Here is a 22,574-nt window from a genome sequence, read left to right as displayed (position 1 = left end):
CATTAGCACGTCGACTGTCAGCTCAGCTCGTTCCAATCGTGACCCGAATCATTGCGAAACACGGCGTGAAATCGAGTCCGATGATGAAGACTTTCTTGCAATTTGTTCATTCACTCGAATTATGCGACCCACCTCATTCTTGCGCCAGACGATCTCACCGCACTCGGCAGAAGGGTACCATAAGGCCTTAGCAGCAGCCGAAGCACTCGTCCGACGAGGAGACCCGGAAGCGATCTACGCCTCTCATTTCTACCCTTCACACGTTCGACCAGCGTACCTCGCGCTCAAGGCGTTCAATGTAGAGCTCGCTGGATTACAGGATCAAGTCTCGAATCAATTGGTAGGGAGGATGAGGTTTCAATGGTGGAAAGATGCGATCAAAGGTGTTTACGACGTGAGTTCTTCCTCTTCGTACAAGCTGTTGGCTACACTGTGCTGATTGAAGAGTGCTCGAGTAGGGAAAACCGCTACCGCATCCTTTGACGACGTTGTTGGCGAGTTTACCTCAACGAACTTCGCTCTCTCAATATCATTTCAACCGCCTGATCAACGCTCGAGAAGCTCACTTCCTGAATCCAACGTTCAACTCACTGCAAGACTTAGCCGACTACAGCGCTGGAACCCAAGCTTCTCTTCTATATCTTCTTTTACAAGCGACAGCGGCCGGAATTTCGCAAGGTAACTCAATAGGAGGAGGAGGAGGACTACGGCATGCGAAACCTTTCGAACATACCGGAATGGAACACTCGTCGCAGGATATCGTTGGGAAGAAGGGAGAATTGAAGGAAGCAGACGATTTGACGCTGGATCATGCAGCGAGTCACCTTGCCGTCGCGATGACTATCTCGACACTGTTACGATCAATCCCTCACCATGCTGCGAAACGAGTAAACGTGATACCTCTTGAAGTCGGTCAGTCTTTCCTCTTCTTCCGTTCCCTCTATCTTACCCTCAAATGCTCACTCGATTCCTTCGCTGGATGATGTAGCTTCTCGGCATCAATTACAAGAAGAATCCCTCTTCCGCAAAGGCCCCTCAGCTCCCGGCCTACAAGACTGCGTCGCTACTCTCGCCGGAATCGCTCAAGCCGAACTTCGTACCGCGAGAGAATGTTTCGAAGGAACAACTGGAGTGCCGAAACGAGCGACTCCGGTATTCTTATCTGCTGTAGGTCTCTCTGCTCACTCCAATCCGATCCATCGCGCGGAACCTGATCGGTATTGCTCGAGAATAGACACCGAGTCGTTCATTCTTGGATCGACTCAGTTCACCAAAAATCGATTACAATGTCTTTGACGGATCCCTGCAGAAACGATATTGGAAGTTACCTTTCCAAGTTTGGGGAGACGCTAGGAACAATCGATTCTAACTTGAAACGAAGAAAGACAACCATCACACTCTCAAACAATTCCGGCAGCGAGAGGCTTCGAGAACGAGTTTTAGCTGGAGTGAGTTCCACGAGAGACACTAATAAACTGACAATCCTGAGAACTACTACTGAATGAACGAGAATCCTAAGAGATGAAGAGAACGCTACGAAAACCGTTTTCAAAACTGACGATAATTACGAGACCTGCTCCTCCTCCTTCCCGTCTTCCTTCCAAACAACCGACTGAATACTGAACGAGATCCGACTGAATAAGAATAATGAATCAAAATAAGACAAGGTAGAAATGATAAGAAAACTAATAAGCTACTCCAGAGTAACCGATGACTCCTCCGATTCTTCGTCTCAACTTGAGATCTTCCGTAGGAGAACGAGGAGGAAACGCAGGAGGAGAGTAATGCTGCTGGTGTTGATGAGCTTGGTGGTGGTAGTAATGAGGTGAAGCGACGGGAGGAAGAGAGTATTGAGGAGATGAAGCAGCGGCGGCGAAATACGAATCGGGCGAGAATTGTTGCTGGTAGTGTTGCATCTCGGGGAGAGGGAGAGGAAGCGACAACTTGCGGGGAGGAGAGAAGAACGAGGAGGAACCGCAAGACGAAGGAGGAGCGGGAGGGAAAGAAGGCGTCGAACGAGAAGGAGTCATCGGAGTTGAAGCGAGGTAAGCAGCTCGTTGGGATTGTGCCGCGAAGGATTGTCCGATATCGTTACTAGCGAAGGGGAAACAACGCATGCAGACCTTGCGACGACGCCAGTTCTATCAGAAGGGAGGGAAGCGGAGAGGTAGAAGAGAAGGTCAGTGCTCTGCCCTTTTCTTTTCGATGCGCTTTGAAGGAAGAGAAAACTTACGACGAAAGTGCAAGTTCCACATCTCCAATCACCCATTTGCGGTACCATTCGACCTTGATTCCCAGTGTTGACGATAGGAGGAGGTAGACCGTTCGAAGCGACTGGCTGACTCGGACACATTTGTTCGACCGAAGGGACTCGTCCGTTGTGAAGTGCGGCGACTTGAGCGAGTTCGTTTGGTGAGAGAGGTCCATTCGAAGAAGACGAGCTCGAAGGAGAGTGAGGCTCAGGTCCAGGTGCGACGTAAGAGGGTCGAGTGAAAGAAAAGGGAGAAGGAGCTTCGCGGCGATGAGGAGATGTCGAAGAAGAGATGACAGCGGCGGGAAGAAGGGAAGTTTGTTGAGGAGAAGAAGAAGAAGAGTACGAAGGATGAATAGGAACAGGTCGATGAACTCGTTGTTGAGTCGGAGGCGAAGGAATTTGTTCGAACTTGATGCACGAAGCTCGTTGAACGAGGACGGGAGAAGCGGAACCGAACGGATCGAATTTGGGTAGGGTCGATTCGACGTCTTGAGACCACGACGACGAGTATGAAGTCGAAGGACTGGCCGAAGTTGCAGAGATTGAAAATTCACTCAAAGCTTTTTCCATTTGTGCCGCTTTTCGTTCTTGTTCTTCGAGCCACAACCCGAGCCCGACATCTTGCTTGTCTCGTCCCGGTGAGTTGTAGAGCTCCGAGTCGATCGAGGAAGAGGAGGACGAGGTCGGAGAAGGGAAAGGAGAAGTGTGAGATCGAGAAGAAGAAAAGGAAGAAGACGAGAGTGCAGGGGTTTCGTAAACGTCGAAATCGAACTCGAAGAGGTTATTGTCGCTACCACGTCGAGGAGTTGCAGTCGCAGCGAAGTACTCGGAGTGGGGGAGGTATTCTTCGGGAGTTTCGACTCGAGGAGGAGGAGGAAGAGAGGGAGAGGAAGAAGGAAGAGTTTGACGGTAGGCAGTCCAAGGAGGTAAAGTTTGAGCGAGTTCGTTCGAGTAAGACGACGAGGGGGAGGAGGATGACGAGGACGACGAAGGAGGAAGAGGGAAAGATGCGAGAGCGGCGAGGTCAACGCTCGAAGCGGCAGTCGAAGGTCGAGAGTACATCGTTTCGTCTCTTTCTTTCGAGAGTAGTAAAGAGTAAGGAAGAGAGAGAGAGTAGAGAGCGAGAAGAAGAGCTCACTGTAACTGTTGCAGAGTCCAAGAAATTCTCGCCTGCAAGAATCTCATTTTCGTCGCATAAAACCGACCTGCATCACCTCTCTGTTTTCGGTTTAATGGAGCTCTTAAAGAGCAGGATCTACCTACTTGTCCGTGACACGTCCTTCCACGGAACCGAAAGTATCGGCTTTCGTCAAACCTCTCAAGCCGAAACTTCATGCATGAAATTGCCTACTTTCGCGAAAAGAGGGAGACCTCTCCAACTCTGCTTTCAGGCAGGACGTGAAGTGCCAGGAGTCTAGAGTAAAGAGTAAACAGTAGAGTGGGTCGAGCAATACCACTTCGATGGTGAGAGAAAGCTCGAGCGCGCGACGAATGAAAAAAGTTCATTTCTTGCGAAGGAAGGTGGAGAATCAAAGCTTAAGTTTCTCTTTCATGCCTCTATTGCCACATTCAAAGTGATGCTTCATCGTTCATACTTTTCCATCACTTACTTGGAGCAAGCTCATCAAGCGGCAGAAAGAATGCAGCTCGATGTTCTCGCGAAGATCGACTCACTCTTCTCTCTCGCGCCAATCTTGATAAACTTCGTGCAGAGTGTTACAATATCATGAACCCCGAAATTAGTAGTAGTAGTGATACTAGTTGAGCTAGACTTCTCGAATCCCACCATTCTCCTCCAAATTCCTCTTATACTTCTCCCTCAATTGTTCTTCAAGAATCCTCTGTCTCTCTTCACTATCATCCTCTGTTCTCCCCGTCGTACTGATCCTCCTCAATTTCCCCAACGCTTTCTCGGAAGGTTGATTCGGAATGAAGGACGAAGAAACGGGAGATTCCGTGAATGGATCTCGTTGAACTTGAGACGAGTTGTCTGTTGAGAGGGAGAGATTCGAGTAGGGGTTTGAGGAAGGGAATGAAGTGCGAGAAAGTGCAGCTTGAGCTTGCGATGAAGTGGCGGTGCCGATGGGAGGAGGAGGAGAAGGAGATGAAAAGTCGAGACCTCGGAGAGATTCGAGAGCACCGAGTCCATCGTAAGGCGAAGCAGTCGTGCTGGCGTTGTTGTTCTGAGGTGTCGTCGAGGAAAAGATCGAATCATCGTGCGAGTAACTTCCGTTTCTCGTCGGTTCCTCGTCGACCGAATAACCTTGATCCCGATTCTGTTGCTTATTCCGTTCGTATGGATCCAACTCTTCCTGTTCCCTCATCATCGCCTCGTGTTCCGCCTGTTCCCTCTCTTCGACGCTTCCCCATCTCTGCGTCGACCCTCCTTCTCCGTAGTTTCCTCCTCCTGAAATATCGTCCCCTCCTTTGACGTACGTTTTCGACAGTTCAGTAGCGGTACGGAGATCTTGTTCGTGTTGTTTCTCCCGTCGAGCTTGTTCGGTTCGGGAAGATAAGAGGGATAAAGCGTCTTGAATCTACAGGCGAGCTCGAGTCAGCTTTGACCATTCACGAAGGGATCGTGGCGAGCTGATTCGTACCTCTGAATGAGCGAGTAAAATCTTCTCCAGAATCGTTTCCTCTTCCGTCTTTCTCTCTCCTCTTGTTCTTCCCCCGTTGCTGACGACCTCGGCGAACGGATTATTACTACTCAACCTACTTCTCCTCATTTCCCTCTGTTCAGCCGTCTCTTCCCCTTCCTCGTCCTGGGCGCCGGCGTTGGCGTCGTCGTCTTCTTGTTGTAATCGTTCTCTGTCTTCCGTCGTCATTGAATCTTCGAGTTTTTGTCGAGATTGTTCGGCTTGAACAGTCGCCCAAACCATGTTTTCTCCGAGGATGGATTGTTCGTTCAAACATTGGGATTGGAACTCCTGTGACGCCAACATCATCGAATCAGTTCCCTCCTCCTCATTTTGGGAGAGACAGATTTCGAAGGAGCAATGAGATGAAACTCACTTGTACCATCTCGTTCTTTTCGAGGTCATCCTCATCTTTCTGATTAAACACGATCGTCTCGTTCAACAATCTCGCTAAACCTCTCGCTTTATCCGCCCGTTCGCCCAATTCCCTCATTTGTACTTTCTCCAATTCTTTCGGTACTCCTTCCCTTCCCCCTCCTTCTGCTCGTCGAGAAGTTCGACCGGAACGAGTAGTAGAAGCAGGAAGGAGTCCGGTAGGAGTGAATAAAGGATCTTCAGGATCTAGAGGAGCTCCGTTCGGTTGGAACGAGCGAGAAGAGGGATCGATCGACGAGGAGTAAGGGAAGGAACTGAGAGAGGTAGAGGGGGAGGAGAGGAGCTTGTTGAAGAGTTGAGTGATCGATTTCAAGTCGTCGTCTCTCTACGAAAACTCCAAAAACCCATCTCGTTAGCTCGGAAAGGAGGAGTCTCGTTCGAGGTAGAACATCGAGAACTGACTTGATACTCGTAAGCAAGCGGTGAGAATACGCGATAGACCATTTCTTTAACGTTCGGTTCCGTCTTCTTCGAACCGACGAGATCGTTCAATTCCGATAAGAATTTCTTCGAGGCAACTTGTTCCCGGAATCGATGATCCGTGTTCCTCATCAGGATCCCGGTTAGGCGAACGGCTCGTTCTTGTGCGAGAGGCGCTCCATGCTTCGAATCGGGAAGTGAGAACCAGTCAGTTTCAGGAGAGAACAAGGAGGGGAGGAAGGGACAAACCTTGAATTCAGTTCGAAGTGCTTTCGAAGCGTCTTTCGAAGCTTGACTCGAGGAACTGAGGTGATCTCCGAGTGCTAGGAGGTAAGGGAAATCGAACTGAGGCATTGCGACACTCCATCCTAACCCATCGAGCCGAGCGGGTCAGCCTCACGCTCAGGGAGATAGAGAAGTGGGATAGGCTAACCGATCGCGTTGCCTACGTTCTGTACTCGAGGAGGAGGCGGGAGAGAAGGGGATCCAGAAGAGGGCGATGAAGTTGAAGGTGGGGGAGGTCGAGAGGGAACGGGCTCTTCTGGCGTAGACGGTTGAGGCGGAGTGTGTTGCTTCTTGTTGAATAACCGCTTCATCGTCGAGTCGCCGTGAATGGAAGTGGGAGAGAGAAGGGCAGATGAAGAGCTGCTGGGCGCCGAGAAGAAGTCAATTTCAGATCGCAGTTGATTCGGTGAGCTGTGTAGTTGCTGCACTATCATAGACTGAGTGCGGCGCTACAGAAACTCCAAAAAAGGATGCTGGAAAATGGTCAATGATTCCGACTTGTTTGTTGCGCTTGTTTCCTCCGCACTCTCAACTTCAATCGCTCGCCTCTACCCTTGAGGTAGCTCCTCATTCACCATGACCACCTACGAAGGTAAGCCAATCGAGCGCAGGAGCTCCCTCTGCCCCATCTCTGGTTTGTTTTGATCGAAGATGTTGACATCACTCTTCTCTCCCTTGTACTCGATAGGGCCACTCAATTCGATACTTCGACCTAAACTAATCGAACTCGTGAAAGATCTCGGGGTTCAAACTCACAACGGTTACCTCTCGAAATATGAATTGACTGAATTAGTTCGAGCGACTCTCAAATCCGACCGTTCCTTACGACAAGACGCGAGATTCCGAGGATTATGGGAACACATGCCAGAGAGTCAATTACCCGAACAAGAGTTGGAGAGGTTGGTGAAAGAGAATGGAGCGATCGAGGATCCTTTACTGAAGGCTGGAAAGAACTCTCCTTTCGACCCTAAAGACTCTCATAAATCTCTAGATCAACTCTACCACCACCACGACGACGGACAAGCGACGAATTCGAGGAGTGAAACGGGAAGTCCTCTACCGAGTATGAGGGAAGCGATCCTTCATCCTCACATTTTCGATTCCCTCTTATCTTCAACTTCTTCCCCTCGAAGAATCGTCAATTCCGCCCTTTCCGCCGCTTCCCAAACGATCGTTCAATTACACAACAATGTCAACGTGGTGGAGGAAGAAGTCGGACCTCTCGCCCTCGTACCCGCTTCGAGATCCCTTCGTCGAAAAGCCTCGAGATCCCTCTCCCTCGTGACGAAACAATCTTCCCATAACCTCAGAGTCGTCGCGAGAGGTTCGGTTGCAGTCGTTGCTGAAGCACAGTGGAGGTTGAGTTCGGCTTGGTTCGTGATTCTAGCGATTATATTCACCGAATTCAGTTGGATCATCTACGAAGCTCTACCCTGGATCGAATACGTACGTTTCCCCTCTCCTCTCTCCCCTTCCTTGACTCTCACTGACTCTCTGCTCAACTGGACAGTCTTTCGGTCCTTACCCATCCCTCATTTTCCCCGACGTCCCTTTCTCCTCTTTCCACATCCCAGCGTTCCACCTCCTCCTCCACCCTTTCTTCACTTTCGCCCTCATTCGTTACTCTTTCCAAACCCTCCTCGTACCCCTCCTCCTCTCTCTAATCTTCGCTTTCCCCTCCTCGGCTCCCTCTTCTTCCTCGGGTCGTCGTCGACGTCGACTCTCCGCTCCTTCTCCCTTGATCTTCTCCTTGACTCGACTCTCGATCGCCCTTCTCAAAGGCTACATTCTCCCCTCCCCTCTCGAAGCAGCTCCAGCTCTGCATGAGATCGCCTCTCATTCCCGACTCGCCTTGACGAAAACTCTCCGAACCCTCCTCCATGAAGCCTCGGCGACAGGATACACCCCCGGATTGGAGACGTTCGCGAGTAGTTGGAGACAGACCGGGTGGAAGGGGATGGTTGGAGGGATTGCTGGGAATGGAGGAGGGGAAAGGAGATGGAGGGTCGAGGAAATTGTTGAAGGAGGAAAGGTTTGGGGCGTCGTTGCACTTGGGATGGGAGTCGCGAGTGTTGTGAGTGGTGTTCAGGCGAAGTAAGCAGTGGGAGGGACGATGACACGGAACGGGTTAGGGAGAAAGAAAGAAAGGATCTTCTGAAAAATGATGCGCGATCGAAAAGCGAGTCAAGGGATGAAGACATGTGTCTGATAGTAGTGTACGAAACGAGGGATCGGTAACAAAGGACGTGGTATTGACGGAAACGAACCCAAAGGATCTTGAACAATAACGAAAACTTAATTTTCAGCTTGACCCAAATATTTATTCTGTACTGTTTCCTTACTCCTACGATATCCACCTTATTAGTCACTACATATTCTTGTATTGTACGAGTTCAATCTGTTCGATTCTCGTGCGAGAGCGGATTGCCTTTCAGAATTTCAAGTTTTAGACGGTCAAGGTTGACTTCTGCCAAACCCATCGGCCTCTCTCGCTCTCTCCCAGTCATTGCAAGATGGAAGTCGATTCTGAAGCGCCCATCGTCTCACCTCCGCCTCTCCACTCGGCTCAAAGCGAACCTCTAACTTCTTCATCTTCTCTCAACATGACCCGATCTACTTCCTCCACCGAATCAGCTCCTCTCGTAACGATTCAACTCAGTTGTAAAGGTCAGTCATCTCCCCCTCGAGTTTCTGACCGTTCAGCTGAACTGAATGGAAGAGGTATCGAAGTCAACGCTGTTCATCGATTGTGGAGTTCTCACTTGAGTGAACAAGCGAACTTAGAGAGGTATGGAGCAGCAACGAGTATACATGGTCATGAATATACTTTCTATGTGACGTTCAGAGGTCCATTATGTGCGAAAACGTGAGCTCTCTCCTCTTCGCTCTCTCTCCCAACTCTCCTCTCTCGGAGCTCTCCTCACTAACAGAACCTCGATCGGTAGTGGACAAATTATCGCCCTCGACCTCCTCGAAGAGATCCTCCCCCTCTCCGTAACCGAACACCTCTCCCACAAGAACCTCGACACCGATTTATCCTACTTCCTTTCGCGTCCCTCGACGCTCGAAAACCTCTGTATGTTCGCTTGGAGGAACATCGGGGTCGTTACGAGACCTCATCCGGTGAGGGTCGTCAAAGTCGAGGTGGAAGCGGATGCGTGCAGGAGGAACGAGTTTAGTGGGAAATTGAGTAAGGTTAGGGTTAGCTATGAAGGTGAGCCTCTGTTCTCTCTCTCTCCTCAGGACATACGGAGAAACTTCGCAGTGAACTGATTGATATGACAACATTCGGTTTGAGCGTTACCAATAGGTGAAAAAGTCGAAATCCCTTCGAAACCCTAGAAACTCCCCTCTCCTCTCCCTTCCTCTCGTTCCCTCATCGCTCGGCTTTCCTCCTCTTCTTCCTCCCACCCCTGCTCGCAGTCCCTTCCGCCTCCTCTCCTCCGACACGCGCGATCCCATCTCTAGCCTCGACAACTTCTCGAAACTTTCGTTTCAAAACTCCCCAGAGACTTTCGAAGGCGATTCCACTCGAGCGGGAATCGAGACCTCGGATCCATTCAACTCTGAGTATGATCTCACCTCCCGAGGAGTGTTCTACTGGTGAGGTGGAGGACGTAAGGTTGAGCTGGGTGGGAGAGGGAGAGAGGGAGATGGAGAAATCGACTTCGAGGAGGTTATCATTCGGCGCAGTCGGCAACTCGAGAGACTGATTCGGAGACGGAGACGTGGGAGGGTCCGGAGACTGAGGATTCGAAGGAGGTGGATTCGTACTGGAGGACGACGTCGTGGCGTTTCGACGAGCAGATCTGGACCAACTATTCTCTTTCGCCACGACCGAAACCCGAACCGTCTTCACTTCCATCTCCGTTTCCGAAGATGAAGGTCCACGAACCATGACGGTGACTGCGTCGCCCAGGCCGGTGAACGTTTCCTCCACGATCGATCGAAGGGAGGACGAGACGGATTCAGGATCGACAGAGAGGAGGAGAGGGGAATCGGGCGATAAGTGATGGCTGTAGAGTTTGATCCCGAAAGGTTCGGGGAGGTATTTACGGAGGGTCGAGGAGGAAGGGTCGGAGGGGTCGGGTTGGAAGAGGAGGATCTGAAAATGAAAATCGTCAGTTTCAATTGTCAATGTGGCTGAGACGATGGCAGACAGAGAGAGAGAGAGAACGAGACGTACGGGAGGTATTCGTTCCCCTTGGAGAGACCAACTGAGAATCCAACGACGAGTTTGACCGGAATTACCGAGGAGGTGGACTTGATAATTCGAGATCTGTGACGCGACCGTTGCGTCCCGTTCGTCAAGGAGTGCTTGTGAGTGAATTGAGTAAGCGTGAACTCACTTGGTATTGACGTAGTTGAGCTACGAGAGGCGAAATAGAAGAGAATTTCCCGATCAGACTCGTGAACCATCTGAAAGGTCACCGCTGACTTAGCTTACGCACCCATGATGGTAGAGAGAGAGCTGATCAAAGCTGGGACCTACCTGACTCTCGTAGGTCCTATTCGTATTGATTCTTCGATCATTCTCTTCACGAATTCGACTTCCCCTCCAGTCGTGATCAATTCGTTGTTCGCTGCCGTGCAGACCTATGCAGATTTCACCTCGAGAGTAAGCGTTCTGTTTTTCGAGAGAGCTTAGAGCGAGAAGGGATCTTACGGCGAAAGGTTCGAGTTCTTTTTGGAGAGCTGAAAGTTGGATTTCTTCGGAAGAGGCGTAGAAGGGCGGGTTACACATGACGAAATCGACGCTACACGAAGCCGCCGCCGATCAGCGAGTAACGAAGAGGCGAGAGAAGCGGACGGAACGCACAGTTTGCCCGGTTGTAGTTTCGTATTGAGTAGAGAGGTTCCGATCAAGTCGTGGTCTTCTTCCCTTGCCGGACAGACCTCAATCTTTCCTTCCTCATCCTTCAGGTTCTTGCTGATGTTTAGCCGAGCGATCGCTATACTTTCATCGTTGATTTCCGTTGCGAGAATCTTGCAGTCAAAGTGAGATTGTCCCGTTGATTCGTCTGCTGTAGAGACCGAGCTGGAGAGAGAACCCGAGAGAGTCGGCTGTAGGCGCTCCAGTAGTCGATTCAGGAGTAGAGGGTAGATACAAGAAGCGCCAGTGCCACTGTACGAATTGAAACCTTTGATCGTCAGTCGATTCCTGGACGGCAATGCGCGGAGAATCAGTTCGTACATATCTATACCGATGAAACGGCGATTCATCTCGTGTAGAGAGGGACGGATAGTCAGAAGGGAGAGCTTCAGAACCCAGAGACAATATTCGAGTCTGTGGAAGTCGTCGTAGCATACAGGGTTAGCTCCGTGTCTCGACACCCTGTTACGAAGGGACAGCGCTCGACTCACCGGCTAGGGACCTGGAATGCACAGAGTAGGCGCAGTGAGCTCCACAGCCTCGGTAAAGAGAGGAAGAAGAGGAATTCTCTTACGGTAGGACACAGTCTGTCGCTAGGTAGCTCGAGGGCGAGATCAAAGTCTCGCTTCAGTAAAGCTTGCGTCAGACATCTGTCAGATCGTTCAGGTCAGCCAGTACCGCGAAAGGAGAACAAGCGAGAATTCCATGCGCACCGAACCGATTCATCATTCTTCCAATCTATCGTCCATTTCCCCTTCGAAGATTCTACCAGACTACTCTCCATCCTTCAAGCGTCAGCGCAACGTCCCAAAGAGAGGAGAAGCGGAAATGTTGAAGGAGAACAATCGACTTACTGCGATTCAAACTCCGGTACGACGTTCGCGAGTTCCTTGAAGTCCGGCGGTGTATCGTATGGATTCTTGAGCTGTTCCAGCAGCTTCGAGGAGTCGATCATCGAGGTCTCATGGAGGGAGTGAAGGCAGAGAAGCCAAGTTCCGAATTCGAAAGATTTCTCCTGTCCTCCTTCTCCTCATTACGATCTAACGCCCTTGACTTTTCGATGGTCGAGCCTCTCGAAGAGCAACCACCTATAGGGACGCGAACAGACCAAACAGAGTCGGACATCGACCGCGCAAAGACCTCGGATTCGTACTCATCTAATCTCGCAGCTTCTCGACTCCCGCCTCAATCAATTCCAGGTCCGATGTTCGGGATTGTTAAGACGAATGGATGCGTAGGGGTTCCGAACGCGCAAACGAGCTGGGAAGGAGGTTTAAGTGGACAGGGTCGGGTCGGTCAATCCGCTCTTCCTCCACTCGACGGCTACGCAGGGCTACCTAGGCACGTTGGAGAAACTGGGCGAGCGGATCAGGTCACGAAAGGCGCAAATGGGGTTACAACTCGTTAGTTTTACTTTCTTCGCATCCCAAGTTTCGCAACTTCCCTGCTGCTCCCGTCCTCCCTCTCCCTCGCTGTGCGTCTCTGGCGCGGGCGCTCGTCGTCCTTTCGACACCCTTGACTCTTCACTCCTCTGTGACTCCCGAACCTCCCGAATCCCGTACTGACGAACTCCGTTCTCCTCTCGTTTTCCTCCTCGGTATTTCAGCCGTAGCTACAAGGTCTTTTCCACCTCATTTCCCTCGATCCCGAACCCGACCAGCAGATTCAGAACGACCTCGGCTGTCGGCTACATCGATCTCTCCAGCCCAGTTGTGTCGACTGCTCGAGAATGAAAGAGAATCGGTAGTCGTGCTTGATACGAGAAGCTTGGACTCATTCTTGGGAGATCAAGGGAGGATAAGACATTCGATGTGAGTCACCTCTTCCCATGCAGCATCGGTCTCGGTTATAGCTGACTGCCTTGGGGGATCCTTACAGCAACGTTTCGTTTCCAAGCTTATTATGCAAACGACTCGCAAACCACGCCGGAAAGAGCCTAGAGGCCTTCAAACTCGAAGACTTCATCACTACCTCACTCGGAAAAACCTTATACCGCGGAACGAAAGGGAGAACGGTAGTGATCGTCGACGACAAAATACATCAATCACCAGAATCAGCTGGACTGAATCCTGGTCGAGTGTTGCTGGGCGTCTTGGAAGCAAAAGGGGAAGTGAAGGATCTTTACTATCTCGATAGGGAGTTGGGAGAAGCGGCGAAAGGGCAAGAGGAATTGAGGAGATGGGTCGTTTGGGGTGAAAACGAGGACGAATCGACAAATTACATCAACCCTCGAGCTCCTTCCTCGCCATTCAACGACATTCGGCTGCCTCTCGATACCCCTACTTTGACTGCGCCTCGCTCGACGAAACCTCGAATCGCCCTTGGCAAGCTCGATACCTCTTCGAATTTACTCGCGCCTCATTCAAGACCTGGAGTTTCTTCAGCGGCTCCTCTCTCGACCGGACTCACCGCCTCAGTCGAAAGCCCTACGAGATTTGATCCCGAGTCAGCAGAAGGAGGAGGAGGCATTAGCAACCTTCATCGCAAAGCGCCTCCACCTCGACTGAATCTCGAAGCCCTCAACCCGTCCTTACCTCGAACGCCTTCGAAGGAGATGAGTCTCCACGAGATCTGTCATCTTCAAGCGAAGTCTCCTCCGGCTGAAGCTACAAGGTTCCTCGAATCCGATTTGACCCTTCCTTGCGCTTCTCTAACTATCGTCACACCGGCTCGTCCTTTCGAGAACGAGGAGTCGTCACCGCCTCCATTCGAAGCTTCTACCATCATTCCCGATTTCCTTTATCTTGGTCAAGAACCTACTTGCCCTTCCGATTTCTCCCAACTCTCTTCTCTCGGAATTACCGAAATCCTCAACCTCGCTGTTGAATGTCGGCCGCTCCCACCTCGCTCCTCCTCCTCAACGTCTTCTGAAACAGACTCTGACTCGGAAGACGAGCGAGGTCGTCAACCTTTCATCGAAAAATATTACTACCTCCCCCTCCGAGACTCTATCGAAGAAACCGGAGTTCAAGCCGTACTCGACCAGAGTTGTTCGATTCTCGACAGTGCGAAATTGAGAGGAACGAGGGTTTACGTGCATTGTTTTTTGGGGAGAAGTAGGAGTTGTATGGTCGTACTCGCTTATTTGATGCATCTGTCAGTCTACCGTCTCTTCATCTCTAGGTTCAGATGGAGGGTGATGAGTGAGACTGACACATTGTATGCTGTACGCGCAGATATCAATGGCATTTACAAAGAGCGTACAATTACGTCGTTGCGAGAAGGGAGAAAATCTCCCCTAGTACGTCCTCCGTCCCCCCCTCTCATCGACCTACAAGCGCATTGACACTCTCTCGTTGCTATAGATCTTGGCTTCATGGCCGAACTAATGTCTTTCGAAGAACGCACCCAGTCCTCAAAACCCGCTTCGAACCCTCTCGCTTCTCTCCATCGTTCGAAATCCGCCCTTCAACCCCTTACCCGTTCCTCTCGACTGCTCGTCTCAAGTCCAATCAGCACGAACCTCCCACAGTCGGAATCAGAACCGACAACAGCGAAACCATCACCGACGACGACAACGGGGGCGAGGACGATGAAAATGAAACTGGAAAGAGGGACTTCGGATCTTGGACCGATGGGAAGCGTAGCGGCGAGTTCGATGTTGGCTCAGAATACTTCGAGAGCCGTCAAGAGTCTGTTGACAGCTGAGAACGACAACCAGACGGAGTTTGAGTCCGGAGGTCGAGGGGAGAAGATGAGCCGAGGAAGCTCAACAGAAGGTCGAAAGGACCTCGAGGGACGTGGTTCGAGGTCAGTCATTTGGCTACTTTCATACACAGATCTGAGCAAGCTGACGATTCTCTGCTATGTAGACTCGAGAGAGAAGAGATCCAGGAGATCGCTTCCTATGCCTGAGTCGTCGAGCCATCAGCTTGCTTCTTCCTCGCGCGCAGGTTCGCGACTGTAACCAACTCCCTATGTAGCTCGCCATCTTGTCTACCACTTTTGCATAACATCCATCGTTTTGCTCGTTTCGTTTCCTTTTTCGATTCTTTCGTTGTTTTATCGAGTATTTCAGGCATCAACTTGTGCAACTTTCGTTCCTCTCTCCTACATACAGTAGTCGTTACGAGTATTGACTGAGAGCAGACGGATCTGGGTAGCGAATGCGGCTTTTATCGTCGTAGATTTTCCGAAAAGTTAAAACTTTGTTCCGTCAACTCTGAATGAAACTAGAACTCGACGCTCGCGAACCTCCGAAGCAACGTCCTCAGGATGACGGGAAGCAGAACCAGCGTCATTAAGGGAGAGACCAGAGCGATTGAGCGATTTAGTTCGTGAATAAGCAGTTCAATGACGAGGAAAGCATGGCCGCACAGCTTTGTCCGAGCAGTTATACACTTCTGTTGACTTTGCTAAGCTGACTATACAAGTGGACGGTCGAGAGATGTGGATAGGCATCGGAGGAGTGTTGAGAAAGAAGGGTCCTTTGGCAGAGGGGCCGGCGCGGGGCTGACTGATTCGGCTCAATTTGTGAAGATATCGAGCAGCTTGAATGGTCGATGAGCCGGAGTCGCGAGTCTGTGAGAGGTTGAGAAGAGAGAGGGGATTTTGAAAAACTCGGCTGAAGAAGTTCCTCTTTTCTGTTCTCTGTCCAATTCCACCCCGAGTTAGGCCGCCTTTAGTTCAAGATGGCAATTGCACCCAGGAGCGTCAGCAAGGTGAGCTCCCCCGTCCTTGTCCCTCCCCCGAGGCCTGTCCTGTCTCGAGATCGAAAAATCTCCTTCACCCTCGTGATTCTCCATCTTCTCGCGTGATCGATCACTGACCGGTTCGTTCGTTTGGATAGGTTTACAAAGCAAGTTTCATACCATCTATTCAGAATACTCAGAGAGAGGGAGGGACAGACGGAAGAGCTAATTGGCTGGGACATTTTTGAGGGAAGGAGAGAAGGAATCTACCGGCACAGAGGCACGGAGAGGCAGTAACTAGGCGGAAAGAGCAGCTTTGTACGGTTCTGGATGGGTTAGGCACGGGTCTCAGCAGATTGAGATCCGGAGGTAGCTACTTCACACACACCTCGAAGCAACTCTCGCGCTCTAACTCGTCTAAAGAGCTAACCTTCTGCGCTTGCGTGAATGATATATAGGTCCCTCGTCGCCCCTACGAGGCTGCTCGTCTCGATGTCGAGCTCAAGCTTGCTGGAGAATTCGGTCTCAAGAACAAGCACGAGATTTGGCGTATCTCGCTCACCCTCTCCAAGATCCGTCGTGCTGCTCGTGAGCTCCTCAAGCTCGACGAGAAGGACCCCAAGCGTCTCTTCGAGGTACGTCGAAACTTCCCTCTTTCGTTCCCACTGCCCCACTCCCGAACTCACTCTAGTTTGTACGCTCGCTCGCTCTATAGGGTAACGCCTTGATTCGTCGTCTTGTCCGTATCGGTGTCCTCGACGAAACCCGCATGCGTCTCGATTACGTCTTGGCGCTCAAGATTGAAGATTTCCTCGAACGTCGTCTCCAAACCCAAGTCTTCAAGTCGGGACTTGCCAAGTCGATCCACCACGCTCGTGTCTTGATCCGTCAACGACACATCCGTGTCGGAAAGCAAGTCGTCAACGTTCCCTCGTTCGTTGTTCGTCTTGACTCGCAAAAGGTCAGCCAATTGTCACTTTCAACTCTTGTTTCGATTCTGTTTCGTTTGCTGACGTCTACTCGTTCTCGTTCTCTTGTTCAACACCTTCAATCTCCTCGAATGATTCGACTGCCTTCGACTCGTCTATCCATCCTCGCCTTCGACCTCATTTCCTCAACCGCAATTTCGACGATAAACAGCACATCGACTTCTCGCTCACCTCTCCCTACGGTGGTGCCCGTCCCGGACGTGTAAAGCGTAAGCGTGCTGCCGCTGCCGCCAACGCCGCTGGTGGAGGAGACGCCGAGGAGGAGGACGACGAGTAAACTCTTTTAAACTCCCTTACTCTGTTTCTTTGCTTCCCCATCTTGAAAAAAACCCTCTTCTTTCTTCGCTGTGTCCCTGCACCACTTCGTCTAGCTGTGTCGATGGAGTCTGAGAGAACGGGAGGGTACTTCGGCAGTGTGCCAGGAGCTCCTTTCGAGAGTGAACGAGTCACACGACTCGACGTACTGAATGCGGGCAAGCTGATCCAGTAGACCTCAATTCGCTATGCCTGCGCGATGGATCATCGTGTAGAGCATTCATTAGCCGAATTATCGAAAGTCAAAACTTTGTGCGAGTGATTCTTGACTTTCCGACACTCTACTCGAACTTCGCTCATTCCACGCCCTCTCAGGCCCATCTACTGCATTCTCTAACCGGAATCAGCCTAGGCCGCGACCTTCGTCAAGCATCGAAAGACGATTTCAACCTTTAGATCTCTTCAAGTTCCGATAGCCGGTTCATCCATCAGACTGGCTCGATTCTCGGTGTTGTTGTCCTAGTAAGGTCTCTCAGTTTGCAAGGTGAGTTATACCTCCTTCATCCCCACGCTCAGAGGCCTTCAATCCCCATCATTTCATGGAGAAGCGCTCCCGACCTCTCTACCTCTTCCAAGCCCTCTGAGCATGCGAATACAGGCGCCAGTGCATACGTGAGCTGATATCTAGCTTCTCTATCAATAGCGATCCGACAAGATGCTCCGATCCACCTCAGCTTCCGCTCTCCGACCCTCCCGACTCTTCCGACTCTCTTCCCTTCCCTCTAGCTCTCCTATTCGCCAAAATCGTGGTCTCTCAGCCACGAGCTCAATAAGGCAGCGAGCGGCATCAGCAAAATCTCCTTCACTGTCTTCCTCTCGACCTCCCGACGATGTTCTTCATCAAGCTTTCGACACTCCTTCGAGCTCGTACACCACCTCTCCTACCTCTATCTCCCCCTCTGGACTGTTCAATCAACCCCTCCTGACCTCTCCTTCCGGTTTCCCCCTCCTCGCCTCCCGCACGACTCTCCGTGCAAAAGTTCTCGTCGACCGAATCGTCCGACTCGGTCAAGCTCCGAAACCAGAATCGATCGAACAAGCGGAACAAGCCCTCCTCGTCATGGTCAAGAATTTGGATCGGTTGAGCGATCTGCTGTGTGGAGTGATCGATCTCGCGGAATTGGTTAGGAATGTTCATCCGGATCCAGCTTGGGTGGAAGGGGCGAACGAAGCGTACGAACAACTGTGTGAATACATGAACGAGTTGAACGTACACGTAGGACTATACGAGGTGAGTGGTCGGAGCTATCAAGTCAAATCGTTCTCAAGAGCTTAATGTGGCCGATCGCTTCGCAGGGTCTCAAATCGATTCATTCCCTCCTACCCGAAACAACCCCTTCTAAATCTCCTGCCCTCTTCGCCGCCTATGCTGTCGCAACTCCCTTCCTCCGAGACTTCGAAAAATCCGGAATCCACCTCCCCGACCACGAACGCTCCGAATTCGTTTCCCTCTCCACCTCGATCCTCCAACTCGGTCGCAAGTTCCTCCAAAACGCCTCTGATCCCGACGCTCGAGAACCCGTACAAGTGACCCGATCCGAGATCGAACAAGCGTTTGGGAAAATTACTGCGAACAAGATTTTCCCCCTCGAAATGGGAGACGAAGGATGGATCGAACCTACGAGTTGGGAGGGGAGAGTATCGGCTCGACATCATCCCGATTCGAGAGTTCGACAGAGGTTCTACGTCGCGGCTCATTCGGCCCCGAAGGACCACGTTGAAACGTTGGAGAAATTGTTGTTGGAACGAGCGAGGTTGGCGAGATTGGTTGGGAGGAACAGTTGGGCTGAAGTTGCTCTCGAAGACAAGATGGCGAGGACTCCGGAAAGCGTCGAAGGGTTCTTGAATGCGTTGGAGAGACATAATCGACCGTTGGCGGAGAAGGATTTGGATAAATTGAGGAACGTTAAGGCGGTTCAATTCGCTCAAACGGAAGGTGGACGAAGAGGGGATAACGCGAGGACGATCAACGCATGGGATAGGGACTTCTTGACGGATTTGAGCGGGTCGTCGACTTCTCCCTTACCCGACATTTCACCCTTCTTTTCCGTTGGAGCTTGTTTCGCTGGGCTATCGAGGCTGTTCTCGAATTTGTACGGGATCAGGTTCGAAGTCGAGGAACCTCAGGCTGGAGAAGTGTGGGCTGAAGGAGTGAGGAAGTTGAAGGTTGTCGACGAGGAAGAAGGAAGGATCGGAACGATTTACTGCGACTTGTTCGCTCGGGAAGGGAAGGCACCTGGGGCGGCTCATTACACGGTACGATGCTCACGACGAGTAGACGATGACGACGTCGAGGGAGACTTTGAGGGCAGGAGTTACGCGATGATTGATGGAGTCGAAGTTCAAAGGAGTGAGATGGAAGGAATCGTGGTTGAACCGACAGAGTATCGTGGAAGGGAAGGGAAACATCAAGAACCGATCGTCGTACTCGTTTGTGCGTTTGGGAACGCGGAAGGAGCGGGAAAAGCTCCTGCTTTCCTCCAGTGGCACGAAGTTGAGACCCTCGCTCATGAAACTGGTCATGCTCTTCACTGTGAGTCCCTCTCCCTCGACACTGTTCCTAGGTCAGAGTTGATTGGGTCCGGAACCTCTGCTAGCCATGATCGGTCGAACGGAGTATCACAACGTCGCCGGAACTCGTTGCGCAACCGATTTCGTCGAATTCCCTTCAATCCTCATGGAACACTTCATCTCTTCCCCATCCGTCCTTTCCCTCTTCGCGAAACACCATCGAACGGGTCACACCCTCCCTTCCTCGATCTTTGACCAACTCGTGGCGGAAAGATCTCGATTCTCGGCTCTCGAAACTTCTTCCCAAATCATGATGGCCGCTCTCGATCAAGCCTATCATTCTCCTATCCTCTCGAACTCGGACTCATCATTCGATTCGACAAGAGTATTGAGTCAAATCCAATCTCGATACCATGTCATTCCTCACGCCGATTCAACTTGTTGGCAAACTCAATTCGGTCACTTGTTCGGTTACGGGGCGACTTACTATTCGTACCTATTCGATCGAGCGATTGCGGCGAGGGTATTCACGACGAAATTCGCACAGGATCCGTTGAATCGAGAGAGAGGGGAGGAGTTGAAGAAGAAAGTGTTGAGGTTTGGAGGTGGGAGAGAACCTTGGGAATTGATTGGGGAATTGGTTGGGGATGAGAGAGTGGCGAGAGGAGGGAAGGAGGCAATGGAGGAAGTCGGAAAATGGGGAATCGAGGACGCTGCGAGAGGGGAGTAAGGGAGAGTATCGTTCTTTATCGCAGAGGAGAGGGGTTTGCGCTGTTTATAGATTGTTGCATTTCGAGCATCTCGCATCTTTCGTTATCATCACTTCGTCTCCGTTGGAGAGCTGAAGACGAGAGAATGACTTTTCGCAGGGTAACTCGAAAAACAACGGCTGTCACCTACCTCCTTGCCTAGCTGAAGTCAGTTGGTGGACCTTGACCGCAAGCACCTTCGATGTGGCATGAACCGACGGACGAGCCCCGACTCAGAGGTCGGTTGAACATTGAACCCTTTCTGCTGAGATCGAGAATCCAAGCTCGGATGATCGCTTGCATCGTGTCCATTTGTAGTCGGGCGCCGTGTTCTCCCGCTTCAACTTCAGCTCTGAGCCAACATGGTCCTCTCGCACCTTACGTCGTCGGAGCACACGAGAGAACGATGATTCTCTTTGCTTTCACAGATGACGAAACGACGAGAGTACCTTTGATAGCAAGGACTGTCAGAGGTTTCCACGTCAATCTGCTTGGGACATCCTCTAGCTTCACGTCGGTCGAGTCACAGCACGTAGGCCTACATTGGATGAATCGGTAGCAATTCGTTGCTCCTCTCCTCTGGACGGCGACGAGATGATCGTGGCGTTTCACATAGCTAGCAGCACGCAGAGAGGAGTACACACCTCTCCCCATCGAGTCTCATACAGTTCGCCCAGGAGACCGGACAAAGGACAGGGGAAAGGGAAATTTCAAAGTTCCGAACTGAGAAAGTCAACTTCCACCTCGGTCCACCTCTAGCAGCACTGTTGTCCTTCCCACCACCCTGAATACTGCGTCATCGCTAGTCTCTACTTCTTCGCCCTCCCTTTCCTTTCCTTCGGGAATTCCAACGGTACCTTCAAAGTAGCCTTTTTCATTTTCCCCGCTTCCGCAGTCGTCTTCGCGAATCCACTTGTCACGAGTTTCTCCCGGTCTACAGCCGAGGGCGCAACGATTTGACATCCTAATGATCGGAAGACCTCTCGAATTCTACGCGAGAGACGAGTTCGGAACGAGAATTATCAGCAAGAGATCGAGGAGGGATTAGGGAGATACGAGAGAGGAGACTTACTTTGGTGGACCGATCGCCAAGTCATGAGCGATCGAATCGATATCGGTCGAATACCCATCGATCCTCAAAACGATCACCAACAGATAACTCAATAATTTCTGCTCCATGAAACTTGTCATCTTCCTTTGCTCGCCTCCTCCTCCTCCTCCACCACTCGTCCTGATTCCTTCAGTGTATCGATCGATAAGGGAGTCGACAACGATCGGAGCTGGGTTCCCTAGTCGTTCAACGAGTTTCGAACGATCCAACGACTTGGTGCCAGCGAAGACGGTCTCTTTGAATCGAAACAAGTAGGCGAGATGGATGAGGAGTTTTAAACGTTCACGATCCTGCTTCTTTGGGTTCGGGATCGATCCTTCGACTTCGTTTCGAGCAGGTAGGATTTGTTTGAATTTCGTCCAAATGAAATCTGGTTTCTTCCCGGGTAACATCGCTAATCGTTCCTTGTTCGTCGGAGCGGACAAGAACGGACTCAAATCGATCGAGTTCAATTCGGCGGGGGAAAGGAGATGTTCTAGAGCGTAGACTTGGGCGGGAGTTTCGGCTTCGAGGTTGAAAGGAGGGATAGGTCTCGCTTCATTCGCGGTTAATTCGATCGATTCGACCGTAGGTAAATGAGCCGAAGATTGTTGAATCGAAGATTGGAGGTGTTGTTGTAACAGTTTCGAACTAGAACCAGTACCGAACGATTCTTGATTCAATTTGTTTCGTTGTTGAGCGTTCAACGCCCGGATCGCTTTCTTCGTACCGAACGTTGAACCGAGGAGGGCTCGTTGAGCAGTCATGAGGGATTGGTGGTCTCGAGATGCGAGGGATTCGGGAGTAGGTTTGAGGGATTTGATCGAAGGAGTGAATAAATGAAGAGGCGAGGAATGGAGAGTGAGCGTATTCGTGCGGGGGTTGTGCACTCCGATCATGTATTCCGTAGAGTATCCTCGTTCTTCACCTCCGGCTTCCTCTGCTGCTTCGCCGATGTGGTTGCGGGATTCGAATTCAATATCGTCTGTTTCGGCCGCGAGGAGGGATTGAGATTCTCCATGGGTGTAGAGAGAGTAAGGGGTTTTCGAAGGTGGTTGAGCAGACGGGAATAATGCTATCGTTCACTCTGCGAGTTAGCTGCTAGGAGAGTTGGAGAGAGGGGAGAATAAGGAGCAAGTTACCGAGAGCAGGAGAAGGAGCAGAGGTAGAAGTCGAGGCGATCGCTACGTGAATAGGTTGACCTTGAGGACCTTTTTGTCGCTTTCTCGAGTCGCTCATACTGGATCGAAGGAAGGGAGAGGTCCGGAAGATGGTGAAAGAAAAAAGTCAGGTTCCTTCGCGGGCCGTCTTTACTGGGATGTAGACAGTCTAGGAGCATGATTGACTCACCTAGTGAGCTATCGCGAACGAGAATGGGTGAAT

General features: G+C 51.2%; 10 protein-coding genes across 10 annotated transcripts; 6 read left to right on the top strand and 4 right to left on the bottom strand.

Moving 5' to 3' along the window:
* Positions 1-121: 121 nt before the first annotated feature.
* JCM6883_002703 (uncharacterized protein) lies at positions 122-1,369 on the top strand (the record flags this gene model as incomplete). Its single annotated transcript, XM_076631475.1, has 4 exons — positions 122-394; positions 459-912; positions 989-1,167; positions 1,235-1,369. The coding sequence occupies 4 exons, from the start codon at positions 122-124 to the stop codon at positions 1,367-1,369; spliced, it is 1,041 nt and encodes a 346-aa protein (XP_076488536.1).
* A 316-nt stretch (positions 1,370-1,685) lies between these two features.
* Positions 1,686-3,316, bottom strand: JCM6883_002702 (zinc finger Ran-binding domain-containing protein; the record flags this gene model as incomplete). Its single annotated transcript, XM_076631474.1, has 2 exons — positions 1,686-2,141; positions 2,234-3,316. The coding sequence occupies 2 exons, from the start codon at positions 3,314-3,316 to the stop codon at positions 1,686-1,688; spliced, it is 1,539 nt and encodes a 512-aa protein (XP_076488535.1).
* Positions 3,317-4,020: 704 nt separating this feature from the next.
* Positions 4,021-6,344, bottom strand: JCM6883_002701 (uncharacterized protein; the record flags this gene model as incomplete). The annotated part of the gene is made up of 6 exons (XM_076631473.1): positions 4,021-4,791; positions 4,855-5,184; positions 5,270-5,653; positions 5,731-5,931; positions 5,998-6,116; positions 6,182-6,344. The coding sequence occupies 6 exons, from the start codon at positions 6,342-6,344 to the stop codon at positions 4,021-4,023; spliced, it is 1,968 nt and encodes a 655-aa protein (XP_076488534.1).
* A 265-nt stretch (positions 6,345-6,609) lies between these two features.
* JCM6883_002700 (uncharacterized protein) lies at positions 6,610-8,131 on the top strand (the record flags this gene model as incomplete). The annotated part of the gene is made up of 3 exons (XM_076631472.1): positions 6,610-6,625; positions 6,722-7,479; positions 7,544-8,131. 3 exons carry the CDS (start codon positions 6,610-6,612, stop codon positions 8,129-8,131), a joined length of 1,362 nt encoding a protein of 453 aa, XP_076488533.1.
* A 415-nt stretch (positions 8,132-8,546) lies between these two features.
* Positions 8,547-9,375, top strand: JCM6883_002699 (uncharacterized protein; the record flags this gene model as incomplete). Its single annotated transcript, XM_076631471.1, has 3 exons — positions 8,547-8,899; positions 8,979-9,247; positions 9,344-9,375. 3 exons carry the CDS (start codon positions 8,547-8,549, stop codon positions 9,373-9,375), a joined length of 654 nt encoding a protein of 217 aa, XP_076488532.1.
* A 34-nt stretch (positions 9,376-9,409) lies between these two features.
* On the bottom strand, positions 9,410-11,861 carry JCM6883_002698 (uncharacterized protein; the record flags this gene model as incomplete). The annotated part of the gene is made up of 11 exons (XM_076631470.1): positions 9,410-10,138; positions 10,220-10,312; positions 10,383-10,452; positions 10,526-10,629; positions 10,700-10,790; positions 10,853-11,158; positions 11,228-11,320; positions 11,398-11,408; positions 11,481-11,556; positions 11,620-11,679; positions 11,761-11,861. 11 exons carry the CDS (start codon positions 11,859-11,861, stop codon positions 9,410-9,412), a joined length of 1,734 nt encoding a protein of 577 aa, XP_076488531.1.
* Positions 11,862-12,110: 249 nt separating this feature from the next.
* JCM6883_002697 (uncharacterized protein) lies at positions 12,111-14,761 on the top strand (the record flags this gene model as incomplete). Its single annotated transcript, XM_076631469.1, has 6 exons — positions 12,111-12,309; positions 12,612-12,717; positions 12,785-14,002; positions 14,083-14,147; positions 14,212-14,656; positions 14,719-14,761. The coding sequence occupies 6 exons, from the start codon at positions 12,111-12,113 to the stop codon at positions 14,759-14,761; spliced, it is 2,076 nt and encodes a 691-aa protein (XP_076488530.1).
* Positions 14,762-15,537: 776 nt separating this feature from the next.
* JCM6883_002696 (uncharacterized protein) lies at positions 15,538-16,803 on the top strand (the record flags this gene model as incomplete). The annotated part of the gene is made up of 4 exons (XM_076631468.1): positions 15,538-15,567; positions 15,996-16,172; positions 16,253-16,498; positions 16,678-16,803. The coding sequence occupies 4 exons, from the start codon at positions 15,538-15,540 to the stop codon at positions 16,801-16,803; spliced, it is 579 nt and encodes a 192-aa protein (XP_076488529.1).
* Positions 16,804-17,496: 693 nt separating this feature from the next.
* Positions 17,497-20,082, top strand: OCT1 (metalloendopeptidase; the record flags this gene model as incomplete). Its single annotated transcript, XM_076631467.1, has 3 exons — positions 17,497-18,072; positions 18,138-19,374; positions 19,439-20,082. The coding sequence occupies 3 exons, from the start codon at positions 17,497-17,499 to the stop codon at positions 20,080-20,082; spliced, it is 2,457 nt and encodes an 818-aa protein (XP_076488528.1).
* Positions 20,083-20,910: 828 nt separating this feature from the next.
* Positions 20,911-22,430, bottom strand: RPA49 (DNA-directed RNA polymerase I subunit RPA49; the record flags this gene model as incomplete). Its single annotated transcript, XM_076631466.1, has 3 exons — positions 20,911-21,091; positions 21,174-22,266; positions 22,334-22,430. The coding sequence occupies 3 exons, from the start codon at positions 22,428-22,430 to the stop codon at positions 20,911-20,913; spliced, it is 1,371 nt and encodes a 456-aa protein (XP_076488527.1).
* Between the last annotated feature and the right edge of the window lie 144 nt (positions 22,431-22,574).

This window comes from Sporobolomyces salmoneus (assembly GCF_050403485.1).
Source record: "Sporobolomyces salmoneus JCM6883 DNA, S_salmoneus_JCM6883_v1_ctg17, whole genome shotgun sequence".
Lineage (NCBI taxonomy): Eukaryota > Fungi > Basidiomycota > Microbotryomycetes > Sporidiobolales > Sporidiobolaceae > Sporobolomyces > Sporobolomyces salmoneus.
Note: the sequence above shows the minus strand (reverse complement) of the source record. Positions and strands in the feature narration are given on the sequence as shown.